The 16,075-nt window shown below is 36.4% G+C and overlaps 3 protein-coding genes across 5 annotated transcripts; 2 read left to right on the top strand and 1 right to left on the bottom strand.

The window, feature by feature from the left end:
• Nucleotides 1-932: 932 nt before the first annotated feature.
• LOC103339413 (actin-like) lies at nt 933-3,865 on the bottom strand. Of its 2 annotated transcripts, none has more exons than XM_008242706.3 (5): nt 3,727-3,865; nt 3,205-3,277; nt 2,683-3,076; nt 1,522-2,135; nt 933-1,273 (listed from the first exon to the last, which is right to left on the bottom strand). In XM_008242706.3, exons 2-5 carry the CDS (start codon nt 3,262-3,264, stop codon nt 1,208-1,210), a joined length of 1,134 nt encoding a protein of 377 aa, XP_008240928.1. In that variant the 5' UTR covers nt 3,265-3,277; nt 3,727-3,865; the 3' UTR covers nt 933-1,207. The 2 variants fall into 2 exon arrangements, with proteins under 2 accessions (XP_008240928.1, XP_008240929.1); XM_008242707.2 differs by having other exon boundaries at nt 3,205-3,274; nt 3,727-3,852.
• A 3,249-nt stretch (nt 3,866-7,114) lies between these two features.
• Nucleotides 7,115-11,069, top strand: LOC103339412 (Chaperone DnaJ-domain superfamily protein). Of its 2 annotated transcripts, none has more exons than XM_008242705.2 (6): nt 7,115-7,342; nt 8,622-8,714; nt 9,263-9,395; nt 9,830-10,115; nt 10,222-10,276; nt 10,605-11,069. In XM_008242705.2, the coding sequence occupies exons 1-6, from the start codon at nt 7,220-7,222 to the stop codon at nt 10,677-10,679; spliced, it is 765 nt and encodes a 254-aa protein (XP_008240927.1). In that variant the 5' UTR covers nt 7,115-7,219; the 3' UTR covers nt 10,680-11,069. The 2 variants fall into 2 exon arrangements, with proteins under 2 accessions (XP_008240927.1, XP_088899325.1); XM_089043199.1 differs by lacking the exon at nt 7,115-7,342 and adding an exon at nt 7,923-8,062.
• Nucleotides 11,070-11,954: 885 nt separating this feature from the next.
• NUDX23 (nudix hydrolase homolog 23) lies at nt 11,955-15,655 on the top strand. The gene is made up of 8 exons (XM_008242704.2): nt 11,955-12,360; nt 12,907-13,038; nt 14,049-14,125; nt 14,277-14,412; nt 14,526-14,666; nt 14,769-14,827; nt 15,023-15,090; nt 15,333-15,655. Exons 1-7 carry the CDS (start codon nt 12,067-12,069, stop codon nt 15,081-15,083), a joined length of 900 nt encoding a protein of 299 aa, XP_008240926.2. The 5' UTR covers nt 11,955-12,066; the 3' UTR covers nt 15,084-15,090; nt 15,333-15,655.
• The last annotated feature ends 420 nt before the right edge of the window (nt 15,656-16,075 follow it).

Raw genomic sequence — 16,075 nt, 5'->3', positions numbered from 1 at the left:
CACCTTACCTATTTGTGTAACATACCATTAAGCTCATCTGTTGGGCTTGTTGCTTTTCCTGTCCCTTGTTTTTTTTAATAGCAGTTCATCACTGCATCCCCAACTCAATAGTAAAACCCAATGGTTTGCTTTGTGAGAAAGAATAATACTTGGGTTACAAGTCAAGACATCTTCACCACTTACTTTGGCATGTTCCAATCAGGCTATCATTGAGCATACCTGTCAGGTTTGCTTAAAATCTAGGAAATGTAAAAGCACATTTTCCAGCTTGGTTTTGTTGGTGCTAAAGGTACCACCCATAAAAATCTGTCTCTATTAGGCACAAAGTCAGAATATCTTGTCTCTGGCCGTGCCATAAATAGAGACAGCAACAAAGATTCCAAATGCTCTGGAACGAATGAGTGAGAAATTGGATTCTTTTTATGTCTAGCATTGATGTAATTAGGTCAAAGTCTTTTAAGAAAGGAACTATTATTAGCCCTTCATAATAAGCATCTTGAACTCCTTTCCTTTTCAAATTTTTTTTTTTTCACCATGGAGGAGTGTGTGATGATTATTTTGGAGTTGAAAAAGTGATTTGAGGGTATTGCCGACCTCAATATTTTGATACCAACTAACGTGGTACATGATATGGCAACCAACGTGGACTTGACCCAAGCACATCATTACTACAGATAAGAAAATTCCAATTTCTTATTCACTCCATCCACCGCATTTTGTACAGAATTTGTTGGGTCCAAAAGCCAAATAGAAAGTACAGATTTTGTTTCTCTGTTCAGTTTCCTCTTGGGATTCGAACGTATCTGGTTCAGAATTTGTCACAACAGATAGAGATAATGACATAATTGATATCTGAATAGCAAAAAGCATCACAAATGAAAGGTATAGGTTCTCTTCAGCCAACCAAATAAGCTTCATCTAAGAACCAATAGTAATAATAATGAAGGGGATTTCTGATTTCAACCAAACCAAATCAGTAACAATACATAATTTCTCTACAACAAAGCAGTAATGAAAAAATTGAATCTTAATCATAATTTGCTCGCCTCCATGTTCATGTCCCAACATAACAAACACAGAGAAATAGACATGAATGAAATTGGAAAATGAATAGAAAAAGAAATTCTGCAACCACTTAAATAGAAGCCTTTCTTTAATACAAAATCTGTTAAGTGTAAATTCTCTGTCCACCTCTTGCTTTGCATGATTAGAAGCATTTCCTGTGGACAATTGAGGGACCAGATTCATCATACTCTGCCTTTGCAATCCACATCTGCATTCAAAGACAAGTAGCTTTCAGTGACAAATACATTACTTACCTCCTAAATGAGGCATAAAATTAGCACTTTGTCAAGTAAAAGAGGTGTTTCAGCTGTTTCCAATTAAGTACAATGTTCTTCACAAATACCAACATTTTTTGCTTTCGGAAAACTCAGTTCGGGTCATGTTACTCTAATTTTAAAATGCATCAGTAGAGTGAGTAAAACAGATGCACACATACAGACACACACAACACATTACCTGTTGGAAGGTGCTGAGGGATGCCAAAATGGAGCCTCCAATCCAGACACTATATTTCCTCTCCGGTGGTGCTACGACCTTAATTTTCATGCTACTTGGAGCTAATGCTGTAATCTCTTTGCTCATCCTATCAGCAATGCCAGGGAACATAGTGGAGCCTCCACTAAGGACAATATTGCCGTAGAGATCCTTCCTAATATCAACATCACACTTCATGATAGAGTTGTATGTGGTTTCATGGATACCAGCAGCTTCCATTCCAATCATGGATGGCTGGAAGAGGACTTCAGGGCAGCGGAATCTTTCAGCCCCGATGGTGATCACCTGTCCATCAGGTAGCTCATAACTTTTCTCTACAGATGAGCTGGTCTTTGAAGTCTCTAGCTCTTGTTCATAGTCAAGAGCAATATATGCTAATTTCTCCTTCATGTCCCTCACAATTTCCCGCTCAGCAGTGGTGGTGAAAGAGTAACCACGTTCAGTCAAGATTTTCATAAGGGCATCTGTAAGATCACGACCTGCCAGGTCCAAACGAAGGATGGCATGTGGGAGGGCATACCCTTCATAAATTGGAACTGTGTGGCTCACACCATCCCCTGAGTCGAGAACGATACCTAAACAGCAAAACATACATGGCCACAAAACATTAGAAATCAAAGTTTAAAAACCAATTTTTAATTTCATTTATTCAAGGTTTTTAAGCATTCTTCCACAGTACTTTTGCAAATATCATCTGGTACCATTGTGCTTAAATGATGAACACAATAGGTGGTACAAAGAGATTTGGTTCCCCTGCGCTATATCATGAATGCAATCATGCAATAGGTGGTATAAGGATTTCCTATGAGCTTACTTAATGAAATGCAGCTACGCAATAGATTAAGGGAAATGGAAGTTATATGATAAATTTGATAAACCAACTTGAAAGCATGAATTTGATTCTTTTCCCCCATTATAAAACATGTTTTAATAATGAGGTGCACACAGTTGTCTCTGTGTTTTCAACTTAGCAAACAAATTAATGTCTATTTTACATCTGTATTTATTCTCCTATGAGATCCATTGCAAATTTTTTTGGTTCAATTTTTTATATATATTTTTCATATAATGACCATGCATCTTAGAAAGAAAACAAATCAAGTACTCAATTGAATGGCTTACCAGTTGTGCGTCCACTAGCATATAGGGAAAGGACAGCCTGGATTGCAACGTACATAGCCGGAGTGTTGAATGTCTCAAACATGATTTGAGTCATTTTTTCACGATTGGCCTTGGGGTTAAGGGGTGCTTCTGTCAGGAGAACTGGATGCTCTTCTGGGGCAACACGAAGCTCGTTGTAGAATGTGTGATGCCAGATCTTCTCCATGTCATCCCAATTGCTAACAATACCATGCTCAATCGGATATTTCAAGGTCAAAATACCTCTTTTTGATTGAGCCTCATCCCCTACATAGGCATCCTTTTGCCCCATACCAACCATCACACCCGTGTGGCGAGGGCGACCAACAATGCTGGGAAATACGGCCCTTGGAGCATCATCTCCAGCAAATCCTGCCTGCATCATCAAGATCAGATAATATTCATCACTTTGATACTATGATCAACCTTAAAGAAAAATTCCTTTATGGTTTTGAAAAGAAAAGCCATTTTGGGATCACAAAAGAATGGTTATGGGCTCATTACCTTCACCATTCCAGTACCATTGTCACAAACAAGAGGCTGAATATCTTCAGATTCTGCCATTTTCTATTGCCTGCTGCAGAAACAAACCAGCATTGCATCAAATTATAGCAAACAAGTGCTCATCCCTTGGATCACATTCATATGCATCTGTAGATTATTAGTATGTGCAATTTGATGCACCAATTTGATACCCAGGAATAAGAAATGCTAAAGATGCTGGCTTAGTTTAAAAATAATGGGAAATCAAATCAACAAGCAGGTTATGCAGATCATCATCATTAAAACATCAAAATTGAGAGGAAATATCAATCCAATACCTCAAGAACATAATTTTGAGATGATCAAGCAAAACCCATCAATGTTTTCAAAAATCATAAATGTAGATAATTTTGAGATGATCAAGCAAAACCCATCAATGTTTTCAACAATCATGCCCAATAACCAGACAAGATGGCATAAAAAAATAAAATTAAATGCAAAAATTTAAATTTAAAAAAAAATGAAGAAGAAAAAAAAGAATACCTTTGAATGGAAATAGAACACAATCTTTCTCTCTGTTTCTCTCTCTGGAGATGTCTGCCTCTTGTCTTAACAGAATGGCTGAGGTACCCGCCCTCTCGTTTAAAAAAAGGAAGCTCTCCCAAATGAAATTCAGCTTAAATGAACCTCAAATTCGCTCTCTCGAGATCCTGACCGTCGGCTACGAATATCTGATCAACGGACCCCATGACGAGTCACGCTTGATGGAGGAAACAGCTGGCTCACTTTCGGTCTTTGCTATCGCGAGGACTGATATGCCCCTGCTATTAGTGCTGATGGCCCACCCGTCCTTTGTGTTTATGACCAAGGGCATATCAGGAAACATGCCCATATATTACATCGAAATGTAACTGCTCCTTAATAATAATTGAGTTATTAATTATTTTTCAAAAATTTGAAATAATACTTAATATATCAGATTTTGAGTTATTTTATTTGCTGAGTAAATAAGATTTAAAGCGATGTTTGAAAAAAATAAAAGAAAGACACTCGCATTAGTTGGCATTTTGAAAATTTAAAATTAATTTTAGTTATTAGAGCATTACTGAGAAGCGTCATCTATGAGCATTGTTAGTGAACTTATATATAAAAAAAGGGCTCATATAATTCGTGTTTTTTGTCATTAATTATTGAGTGGTGTGATGTATTTGAATAAGTACTTTCAAAAGCACATCAAAACTCTCGAATGTAATGTTATTTTCAACTTCATGGTATATGAATAATTTTTCATTACAGGAAGTCTATTTTCATGAAAAATGATCTTGTTTGTAGACTAGTGATTTGAGTTCGAACCTCATAATACTTTGGTAGTACGTGTGGGAGATACTCAATTTCCCCTTTGTAGTTTAGACTATCGTTTGTATTCGAAAAAAAAATAAATTTCAAAATACGAACATCATCATAGCATGTGATATATTGTTTGTGATGTATCAAATTGACTCAAATTATAACACATATAAGTAATAATAAACTTGATACACAATTTCTCTCAAAAAAAATAAGCTTAGTACACAATACACCATTTTAGCACACCACATGGTGCATCGCATGGTTAGATTTATGCATCTATTTCAAGTCACCTAGACAAACCTACATGCCAATTAGGTGGGTAAAGTTCACTACTTCACTACCAAAATTTGATTTCCAAAAATGCCCTCACACTTGTATAGTCGTCAAATAATAAAGAGTTGGGGGGCAAATTGGTCACACAAAATAGAATTTGTATTCTAAATAGGATGCCCTCTTGAGGCACTTTATTTTAGTGGGAGGGTGGGGGTGTGTGGGGTTGGGTGGTAGTAATCATACATGGGACGGTGCTAAAAGAGCAAATGCCAACTCAGCAATTCCGTTTCCAACTGATTGGAGATCATGTCGGCGTGTTTGTTCACGTGCGGTCACATCCACGGACACTTGCACGCACCGCCCATGTTCTCGTCGATTGTTCCGTTTAGACGTTGACCAGATGAATTAGTCAACAGCGAAATCAACGGCAGACGGAACACCTGAAACTCTCTGAACTAAAACTCTCAAACGGTCGTCACAGACCCGTGACGTGAAACGCATAACTACCGGCAAAAGCTCACAACGTGGTCACCCGTCTTGGGGGCAGGCTGCCTTGTATAAAAGTTTCCTTTTTTTTTTTTTTTTTTTTTTTTTCTTTCTTCACTTTTCTAAATTAGGAAATCATTCTTGGTTTCTTTTTATTTTTTATAATCCAATGCATTATTTTAATAATTCATAATATTCCAATAAATCTTAAATGAATTGCAAATTGTGTTAAGATATTGTCGCACAATAATTGATCATGTGACAAATATATAAAAAGTTAATTGTAATTAAAACATTGCATGCGACAATTATTTTGTAAAACAAACAAGCAATATACCCATCAAGGAGTAAGCAAGGTCGATAATCCTTGGGAAGTTAATTTTCTTCCTTATATTTTAATTGTTTGCCCATTTAATTCTTGATTTTGTTTTCTTAAGAATTAGGGCAGAGATTTTTTATTTAGGACAATGTTGTTGGTCAAATGTCTCACAGTGAAAACAAACACCGAACATATGCAGGGCGCTGAAATTTATTTGAGAGATTCTTCGTCTCATCTTTACAAAAACAAAAAATTCTAACCCAACAATCAAATACACACCAAAATTGATGGTGTCATCTAGAGTTTGACATTTAGGAATTACCCCCCAAATTGTCATCTAATCACCTCATGGTTAATTGATTTAAGTATAACCAGTTGCATTGCAGTGATAATTGGCGAACAGAAAAAGTTGTACTTTTTGCTACAGTTAATGTGTGGTAAAGCCATTATTTAGTGAGCAAGGGAGATCCTAATTGCACATCTTTATCCATGTGAACATCTTTTCTTTTGGGATCGGTCATCATGGCTAGTTTGGTCCCCGCTTGTATGCTAAAAGAAGCACTTTTTTTTAATAACCATGTCACCTACTCATCAAACTATGTATTGGACCAATTAAAAAATTTGGGTTAAGGGCATGCTTCTTTATTTAAAAGAGACATGCTTTTATTTATTTATTTAGTTTTACTTCTTTTCATAAATTCATGGGTCCACATGTTATACTCCTTTACATTTACCATCCCTCATCTTCAATTGGACACTCCTCTTAATATTTTTGAGTTACAACACCTAAATGGCTGATAGGGATAAGATTGAACTTTGAGTCATGTCTTATAAAGTTCCACAATTTCTCTAAGAGGAGGGACAATTGTCCAATTTAATAAGTTTTTTTGTGTGGTCAGAATCGAGTTTCATTCAATAGAAGGCCAAAGCCAGTTACACAAACGTTATACTCAAAAAATGAGCCAACTATAGTTATTAAACTCATGAAAGATAGGGTAAAGGCAAAAAGCCCACATAAAAGAAAAAGCCCATAAAACACAACACACACTTTGGAAACCCTAAGACAAAGAACGTGAAAATGTTGCACCACCCAAAACCCACGAGTTGCGTCACCAACGCAAGACCCCCCCACCACCTACGAGAAACTAGTAACCAAAGCTACAAACGAAAAATAGATTATGGTAGTGGGTGGATGATGCTTTTAAAGTGCATACGTCACTTATTGCTTGAATTATAATAGCGCTCTTTGTAGCTTTAGTGGCTTGTCCACCACCATTTTCCAATTTAATAAGTTCAATCTCATCTTTTGCAAGGACAACGAATGTGCAAAATACACTAGTCCTATCTTGCGTAGCCCAAACGTTGAAGTCCCCAAACATGTTCAATTTTCAACCAATAAAGAAGGAGCCCAAGTTTGCCAAGGGCCTCTTTTGACTTCATGGCTTATGACGGTCGGGTCGACCCGACCCAAAATAACATTTGCTTTCCATAATACATCGGCGAAGCGTGAGCGTAGGTTCAGGGCCGTAGGCTTCACCTCTGCTTGCTTCTCCTCTCTAAGCTCTCTCTATGTCTGTCTCTCTCTGAGAATCAATTCTCAGAAAAAAAATGAATAGCGGCATGAAAGCGGCTCTCACGAACTCAAAATTCAACTGCTGCATTTATATGAGGGCCGCCCTCTTTCATTCTACCCCCGTCTTGGATCGTAAGAGACGCAACTATTGGGAACCTGTAACTCTCTCTCTCTCTCTCTCTCTCTCTCTCTCTCTATATATATATATATATATATATTCTGGGTCTAGTTCCATTTTGTTTATTTTTAATAGTGTCTGCTGAAGTTTGAAAATTTCGGTGATTTGGGTATGCATCAATGAGATGAGAATCCAAAAAAGATTGATACTTTTGGTATTTTTTTCTTAACCTTATTGATTGCCCGTTCTATCTGCTTTCTTTGGCTGTGAAAAAATAAGTGGAAGTGAGAAATAGACAAATTTTTATGGATTATGTTTCATTTTGTTTTGGGAATCTTATTAACGAGAGTGTGCCTGAAAACAGGGTCAAATGAAATAGTTCATTAGCTAATATGTGTAGAGGGTATTGTAAGTTATCTATCTCAGAAAATGAATAGTTGGGCTCCTGAGCTGAAGTTCATTGATTGATTTTCTGCATTTTCTCACCAAGTAGCCAGTGCATTGTGGTAAAATTTCAAGCATTCATAAAAAGACAAGTAGGCCACAACTGTCTCTTACTCCATTCATTAATTTAGAGGTCCCACTTTTAGTTGGATGGAAATATCAAAATAATAACCTTGAATGCAAAGAGGAACTTTGAAATGCTGAATTTAGTATGGTTATATTGACATGGTATCCATCACTCGAAGGGGCATGGAAACACATAAGAACTCTTGAATGGAATTGGAAAAGGGATGTAACTCTAGTTTCTTTGGAAATGGTAAGATCTTTGGCACAAGAAGTTGATCCTATTGATCTTGACATGGTTTTGATTTATGTATTTCTCTTAAGCCCACATAGCAGCACTACCAAGATGGGTCTCTTTGCCATAATGCTTACCTTTTGATTGATTAGTATGTTGTTAGTACCTGCACAAGTTACGTCAAAGCATTGGCATTAATCTTTACAGCATATATATATATTTTCTCATTGTCATCTAAGTTGCCAGTTTGATGCATGAAGGGGACTGTGTGATCATCCTTAGGTTCTAGCTATGTTAATTCTGCTTATTTTTCTGTGGTCCAATTTTTATTATTATTATCATTATTATTTTTTGTAGTTTACAAAATAAATTATTGAAAGTTATTCTGTTTCCTCTTATGCTGCACATTTCTTCACTGCATTTGATATGCAGGCCGTGTCAATTTTAGGTTCATCTGTATCCATTTGTTTCCTTACTCCCATTCCATCCCTTCTGAATTATAATAACTTATATTCTATCTCTTAGTTCTGATAGTGAATGGAAATTATGTCAGTTGCTCATAACTGTTCATTTGCAGAGATTCAACAACCATTCAAGAAGGTCCAGAAGGAACCATGCAAAGCAAACGTTACTGCGCAATGTCAATGCTTATGCAGACTTCTTATTTCAGGTTCTCTATCCCTGCTGTCAATTCGTTTTATAGTATGATTGGGAAAATGGCAATTGTTGTTACATTTAACTCTAAGATTTTAATTTTGAGACCATGCAAATTCTTGTGCTAGAAATTTTGAAGTGTCAAATGCAGTAGGTTATTCTTGACTTATAAGGAAAATGAGCACTGTCAGGTAGCAGTACCAGAGCAGTCAATCTTTTTTTATATTTACTTATTTTAGAATACTTGTACAGAAATGAATCTCACTGATATAACACGTTTTCCCTTAGTTCCCCACTTTTGATGATTATTGTTTCCAGGCAACAGTCTGTTTATTTTTAGTGGTATCTTGTCAGACATGATGGTTTCAATTGAAATTTTTTTCCTTTTTTCTCGTCCTGGTAATGATTTGATATATCTCTATTTCTCATGGGTTGCTCATCTTTTGTAATTTTATACTGGCCTTTTCCAATTTATGCATAGGTGAACATTTACAAATTTTGTCCTCTTCTGTTTTTGTAAATTTTTTGATTATGTTCCAACTGTATGTTTTTTGAATGTTTCAGAGTTGGCAGAAGGAGTACGATGAGGATGAGCCCTCTTCTAGTAAAGGCACCTCATGGTTTAAAAAGCAATACTCAGCCAAGGGATCCAAAAAGAATTGGGGAGGCAATCAAGGAACCTGGAATTCTGGCAGAAGTAAGGAAGTATTTATGCAGAAAAGGACATGTAGTACATCTTCTAAAATTAGATATATGAATGGCACATCTTTTTAACCTGGGTCAGGATAGTGGGCCTGTCTTTTAGTTGGCTCCCATTCAGGAATCATTTTGGTCGGAATCTTTTACAAATTTTGCTGAGCAGTTGGAATAAAGCCTTTCATGTGGGCTTAAGTGCGACATTTGTTCGACAGAGACCACTAGGTGTAGTTTTGTGTGGTTTAGCTTGTGAGCCATATATCATGTATAAGGACTCTAAATTCAACTGAAGTAGGCGATGCTCTTTTGTGATGGCATCAGATAGGCACCTTTCACGTTCCTTACATGATTGATGTTATGTTGTGATTTCTAAATTCAGTTTCATCATCCTTGAAGTTGCATATGATCTCAGTGCAATTTGCAATGCTATTTCAGGAGGTTTCCAGTATTGTGAAGAAGATATAGATGTGGAGACCATTTTCCGATCCACGTTTGGTGGAACCAAATTCTATTATTGGTCGTTCATTGATGAAGAGAGTTCACAGTGGAGGAGCTCTTCAAATCACTCTAACTATGGTAGGTCCTGGAATTGGGGACAACAGAATAAGGAAGAATATGAAACTGAGTCTGAGTCCGAGTCTGAAAGGTCCGAATCAGATGAAAGGTTGGCCCTCGGATTGAGTGCTTCTGGCCCTCTAACACTTGAAGATGTCAAGAATGCGTGAGTTCTTTTAGCAGGATCACTTTTTTACTTCTCAATCACTCTTTTCCACTCATATATGTTAATTTTGTTTCATCATCTAATCTGAATCCTACTTACATTTTAGATACCGAATCTCTGCGCTGAAATGGCATCCAGATCGTCACCAGGGCTCTTCCAAGGTATCATCAACATGCTCTAATCATTTATTAGGATTGTTTTTTATATTGAATCTTTGATGTGGAATATCAATAGTGTAAAGGAAGAGAGTCTAATTTGGCTTATACACGTAGAGCTGGAAAATTATTCTTTTTTTTACCAGACTGGTGAGTGTGGAAAATCATTTGTGGATACTATTTACCTAGTAATGCCCAGCTGAGTGACATTGGTCGAAGCAATTGTAGTGCATTGAAGTGCATTGAAGATTTGTTACAAGTGGTTGGAGATTGTTCAAATGCTTTACATAAATTGAGTGCTCAGACTTCTAACAGTTTTGCTATATTAATGCAGGCTGCTGCAGAGGAAAAGTTCAAGCTTTGCGGTGCGGCATATCAATCTTTATGTGATAAACTGGCTGTGAACTAAGGATGTACCAAGCCGGCTGGCTAACTTAGTTTAAGTGCAGAGATGCTAGTACATGTAACATATCATTATATTTTTATTAAAGTTTGTAGTTTCTGTCTAGGCAATTAAGGGACAGGCTTGAATCCTAGAAGACCAGGTTAAGGTTGGGGGTTTATCTCTAGGGTACGGAGGAATGGTAGTTATAGCTGAAATTTTTTATGAAACAGAACAAGGCTGACCGGTGTGGCTTTGAAAGGGTTCAGCCAGTGGAATAATTATCTGACGATGGCTGTTCTGAGGCAGCGCTAGCTTTGCACTGCCGGGAGTATGTATGCCTATTTTTATTTTAATTATTTACTGAGGATGTAATAAACAGTATATTTTCTTTATTAATATTGAGTCTTGGTGGAAGGATTGATGTGAAAATATGGACTATCAGTTTGAAAAGAAACTTGAATATACATGAATTTTTTGGAAGAATTATATTATCTTCCCAAACAATTTAGCATACAACATTCATTTCTTAATCCGCAAAACAAAGGTGTAAAAGAAAGAATATATATTACTGAGTTACAACCTCGGGACAAAGAGATCAAAGGTAGAGGGTGGAGGAGATGGAAGGGGAAGGGGAAGGGGAGGGTGGGGGAGACGGAAGGGGAAGGAGGGGATGGGGAGGCTGAGTTGATTTTGTTTTCCCTTTTTTTTTTAATGTTAAACTTTTTTTTTAAAAAAATATTTTTTATTTAGATTCACGTGGGATGATCTCATTGGATATGAGGGCACTACATATGTGCCACATCATCAGGTGAACATAAAATTTGATAGAACTTCACAATGGGACCACTTAATGTGTGAGGTGTAACATAAATGACCAATAATGTGAGGAAAAAAACATAAAGAACAAAGATGATAATTTGGCAAATCTCAAGGAACATTTGTGATAAAAATCCTAAATTATATGCTGTAAGGACTTGTAGCTCATGTGAATGAGTTGTAAAGGAACTGAGCAAATAGTTAAAAACCATTACTATTTCATTTGAGGCTGTGTTTAAATATCGCTTATTACAAACTGAAGTAAAAGATAATTTAGCATTTTTCTAAACAAAAATTTGAGAAATTTTCAATGTTGTGTTGTGAAACATTAATATCACTGGACTAATAGCTAAACAAAAAAGAAAAAGAAAATAATAATGCTAGTGACACCGTTAGTTTACAAAATTGAAGCCGATGAAACTCGTGCAAAATGGCTGAGTTAAAGCGCGATACTACTCCGTAATCCGTATTGGACAAAAGAAATAGAAGCTACTAAAAGAAAAAGAAAGAAAAAGAAACCGATATTGATATTGCTGTCACTCCTTCTGCATAATTTGGTTGATTATCTTGGTAAAAAATTCTTGATATACATATAATGCTAAAAACCAGACAGATCTTGGGTTGTTCATCAGGCTTGGTTTCGCATCGTTGGAAGCCCTATAGCTCTACAGGCAGCAGGCAGGTGTCCTTCATTTCTATCTCCACCTGCTCCAAACCATTGTTATTATCGTCATCTTCTTCTTCTTCGACAATTCTACCGACAACAACCACTTTGTTACTTCCTGGGTCCTCACCTCGCCGCACTCGTTTTGGAGCTTTCAGCATGTCCTCAGCTCATTCTGGGCCAAACCCAGGTGGCCCTTCTTCATCAGTCGCGGTTCACTCAGCAGTAAGTTTTTTTTTGGTCTATTTGTTTTCGTACTGATGGGTTTGGTATAGATTTTTGGGGTGCATGCTCAATTTATTTGGTGGGTTCTAGTTTATTTTGGTTGCTTTTGAGTATGGGGAAATGGGTTTGTGTTATTTAATGAGATTAAGCATTTTGCTTCTGTATAATTTATAATTGAGGAGAAATTTGGTTGGCCTCTTCATTTCGCATGAACTGTCACCTCCATTGCTCCATTGCATAATTCAAAGTTTAAACTTTGTGGATATTCCTGTGAATTTATTGGGTAGTTAGAACTTTCTTATTCTTTTCCCCCTTTTGATATTTGAGTTGTCATGACTCATGTCTAGTTATTGAAATAGTAATTGGTAGACATAGCTAGAGATTTTGACAGGACAATGGTAGTGTATATCAAGTCATCTCTATGCTTTACTACGACAGTGCATGATTATAACCTAGATTGAGCATTTCATTTGTACTTTTTAACATTTTCTTTTCATTTATTATAGCCTACTGTGCTTTATGAATTGAATTTCTATTCCTATGAAGGGCAATGTTCGTAAGATCAATTTCTGCCAGTGGTGTGGTGGCCCAACAAAGCATGAGATACCTGATGGAGAGGAGAAGATAAGAGCTATTTGCACGGTTTGTGATAAGATTGCCTACGAGAACCCAAAAATGGTATACTGTTCAAATTAGCCTTTGTTTTCCGATGACAATTTCATTGAGTTGTGCATGTGCCAAGCCAGGAACAAGAGGTCCCAAGTTTTTCTTAATTTTGAAATTAGTTTATAACAAGGTGCTTGAACTTCTTGGTTGGAAATAGACTGAATTTTTTATGTTACAGATTTGAAACAAAGTCTCTATGTGATCAGTCTATTTATTAGGATTTACATTAGGGTAAGTGCATAACAATTTATCGATCTCATCTATAGTATCTTTAGATTATTGTTTTGTCTCCATGTAACACCACCAATATTTTGACATATAATATTTCATATACAACATCCATGTGTGCCATATTTTTCTGGCAACTTCAATTTTTGTCCCAATTTCAGCCAGGTTTTCCTCTCGCTTAAGCATAAATATCGATTACATGATCACATGATATGCATCCTAACTTGAATGATTTTTGTATTCTTTATTCTCTTTGGAACTTAATAGTATTTGGGAATTGTTCGGAAATACTATGCTGCAGAAGGTTTTTTTGATTCCAAAATTTGATTTTGATGGCAGTGCAAAATAAAGGTTATTTATGTTATTTTCTTGACCTGCTGTATTTGATTCACGTCATAGTTTTATACTTGAAAGGCTACCCTGGTTATTGTTTCCCTGGCATTACTTAAGACGTTAGTCTATAATAGATTTGACATGCATGTGTGTGCCTTCACAGACTGACATAATCCTTTTCATTCTGGTTCTATTGTAAACCAGTCTGGCCTGCTTACTTTTATCTTCTTTTCATCATCTGGAGTCAGTTTCTATAAATGGTAAAATTGATTGAATTTGAAAAGGAGGGAAAAAAAGTGTAATGCTGTGTGCTCAGTATTTTGATTGTGAAGTTCTAGGGCTATGTGGTATGTCACCTAAGTTTGGTCCCTAATATGATTTGTGCTATACATATTAGGAGTAATTGTTTTATACAAATGTGACATCAATTTTGTTATTGTTTGCTCAAATGATGCTTATAGGTTGTGGGCTGTCTGATTGAGCATGATAACATGGTCCTGCTTTGCAAGAGGAAGATTCAACCATCATATGGCCTTTGGTATGTTTGTAAATGGATAAAGTATTTATCTGGGAAGGGTCAACTGACTAATTATTTCTGGAAAAGGAGAAAAAAAATTATGTTTAAGCATCAAGATTTTTTTAATTTATGATGTTTATCCTAATTTTCATCGTTGGGAGTTGTCGTTTAGGACTCTGCCCGCAGGTTATATGGAAATTGGGGAATCAGCTACAGAAGGAGCAATCAGAGAAACCTGGGAAGAAGCATGTGCAGAAGTGGAAGTGCTGTCTCCTTTTGCTCAGTTGGACATCCCACTAATTGGCCAGGTCAGTGAGAAACTTCTCATTATTAACCTTTTCTTTTATTTTTGTTAAAATTTTTGATATCCTATACACTTGATAAAGATGTCTTTGTGTTCATGTTGTGTTTTTTCAAACAGACTTATGTAATTTTCTTAGCAAGGCTGAAGAAGCCCCACTTCTCACCAGGTCCAGAATCATCAGAATGCCGACTATTTGCACTTGATGATATACCTTTTGATTCTCTGGCTTTTTCATCGATGGTAGTTACCTTAAAATTGGTATGGGCTTCTTGCGGATGCTATACCGATTACCTATAACATGTATTCAATTACTTCTAGACATTTATCTTATGTCACAATTTCTTTCTCTTGTGGCTGCAGTATGCAGAAGATGTAAAGGCTGGACAACTTAAGTTCCACTATGGTATCATCAATAAAAAGTAGGTTCAGTATATATGATATTCCAATTAGTAAACAATAGCTCAACTCCTGTACCTTAATGAGTGCAATTTCTTCTTTTTAAGGATAAAAGTAATTCAACCACCCCTAATATTGAATTAGACATTGTTGAGTTGTTCAAATTTGATTTCTATTGAATATCCAAAACGATCTTACATGCTTGATGTTTGTTTCAGGCCTGGCACAAGTCCTTCTGACATTCATGCCTATACTTTGGATTATCATCTACAGTCCTGACAACATGGTGAGTTATCACATTTTAATCTTTTGGCATTTCCTTCCCCCCCTACGGGTATGATGTTGTGACACTGTTGCATGGAGTAAGTGGTCATTCCTTAAAATCTATAAATTGTAGATGGGGCAATGTTTTTTTTTACCTTCTTCTGTATTTATCTATAATGTCCTCAACATAAGTCTTCATCTATGTACTTATTTAGGTTTGGTTATCTCAATTCCAACCCTTTTACTTTTCAATGATGGTTGCAGAACCCAGCATTTGTATGAAAATTGGAGTTGAAACTTTTAATCACAATGGCGAAGTTGGGATTGTATCTTCGTATAGAAATGGAGCCGATATCTTCTCCAAGTCCAATTCCAAGTCCAAGTCCATTGTACACATTGGAATTTGATCTTGATTCTACTACTCAGTAGTCTGCAAAATGCGAAGTTATTCAGCCTACCGTAGACTTGTGCATAATTCCAGTTCCCTCATTCTGCAGTTGTCTCCAATTGCCCACTTCTTCTGTAGAGAATCAAATTGTATAAAGCATGAACATAGATTAAAAAATTAATGAAATTCTTTTTCTCCATCTGATGTTAATTATCATTTTCAGAACAAAGATTTATTTACTTTCCAGCTGATAATTAATATTCCTCAAGTATTTTATACCGGAACATTTGGAAATTGATGTCAACCAACTAAAAGTACTTCCTACAAGAAAACCTACTACTACTTATCAGAGGTTTCCGAAGTGTTGAATGGTTGTGGGATGTGATTGGCACACTGTAGTCGTTGATCGGGTCGGTCAATTTGCAAAATGTAGTCGGTTGATCGGGTTGGTCGTTCGGCTTATAGTATCAATCGACCGATCACTGATGGACCAACACCATGGTTGGGGAATTTGTTTATTGGTCATCTTGGGATAACCATGTGGCCATCGTTTGTCGGACGGACGTTGTGCAGTTACAAAACAATTTTGATGTGAAGCGGTTACCTTACAAGACAATTT

This window comes from Prunus mume, linkage group LG8, assembly GCF_029339155.1.
Source record: "Prunus mume cultivar Tortuosa linkage group LG8, ASM2933915v1, whole genome shotgun sequence".
Taxonomy (NCBI): domain Eukaryota; kingdom Viridiplantae; phylum Streptophyta; class Magnoliopsida; order Rosales; family Rosaceae; genus Prunus; species Prunus mume.
This window is presented reverse-complemented; position numbering and strand designations above follow the sequence as displayed.

Excerpts from the sequence above, each read along its gene's own strand:
- LOC103339413 (XM_008242706.3), bottom strand. The coding sequence starts at position 3,264 with ATGGCAGAATCTGAAGATATTCAGCCTCTTGTTTGTGACAATGGTACT. Across the intron at positions 3,077-3,204 it reads ATGGTACTGGAATGGTGAAG|GCAGGATTTGCTGGAGATGA; the intron begins GTAATGAGCCCA and ends TTGATGATGCAG. Across the intron at positions 1,274-1,521 it reads CCCTCAGCACCTTCCAACAG|ATGTGGATTGCAAAGGCAGA; the intron begins GTAATGTGTTGT and ends CTTTGAATGCAG.
- LOC103339412 (XM_008242705.2), top strand. The coding sequence starts at position 7,220 with ATGAATAGCGGCATGAAAGCGGCTCTCACGAACTCAAAATTCAACTGC. Across the intron at positions 7,343-8,621 it reads GACGCAACTATTGGGAACCT|AGATTCAACAACCATTCAAG; the intron begins GTAACTCTCTCT and ends GTTCATTTGCAG. Across the intron at positions 8,715-9,262 it reads ATGCAGACTTCTTATTTCAG|AGTTGGCAGAAGGAGTACGA; the intron begins GTTCTCTATCCC and ends TGAATGTTTCAG.
- NUDX23 (XM_008242704.2), top strand. The coding sequence starts at position 12,067 with ATGCTAAAAACCAGACAGATCTTGGGTTGTTCATCAGGCTTGGTTTCG. Across the intron at positions 14,126-14,276 it reads CAACCATCATATGGCCTTTG|GACTCTGCCCGCAGGTTATA; the intron begins GTATGTTTGTAA and ends GTTGTCGTTTAG. Across the intron at positions 14,667-14,768 it reads TGGTAGTTACCTTAAAATTG|TATGCAGAAGATGTAAAGGC; the intron begins GTATGGGCTTCT and ends TTGTGGCTGCAG.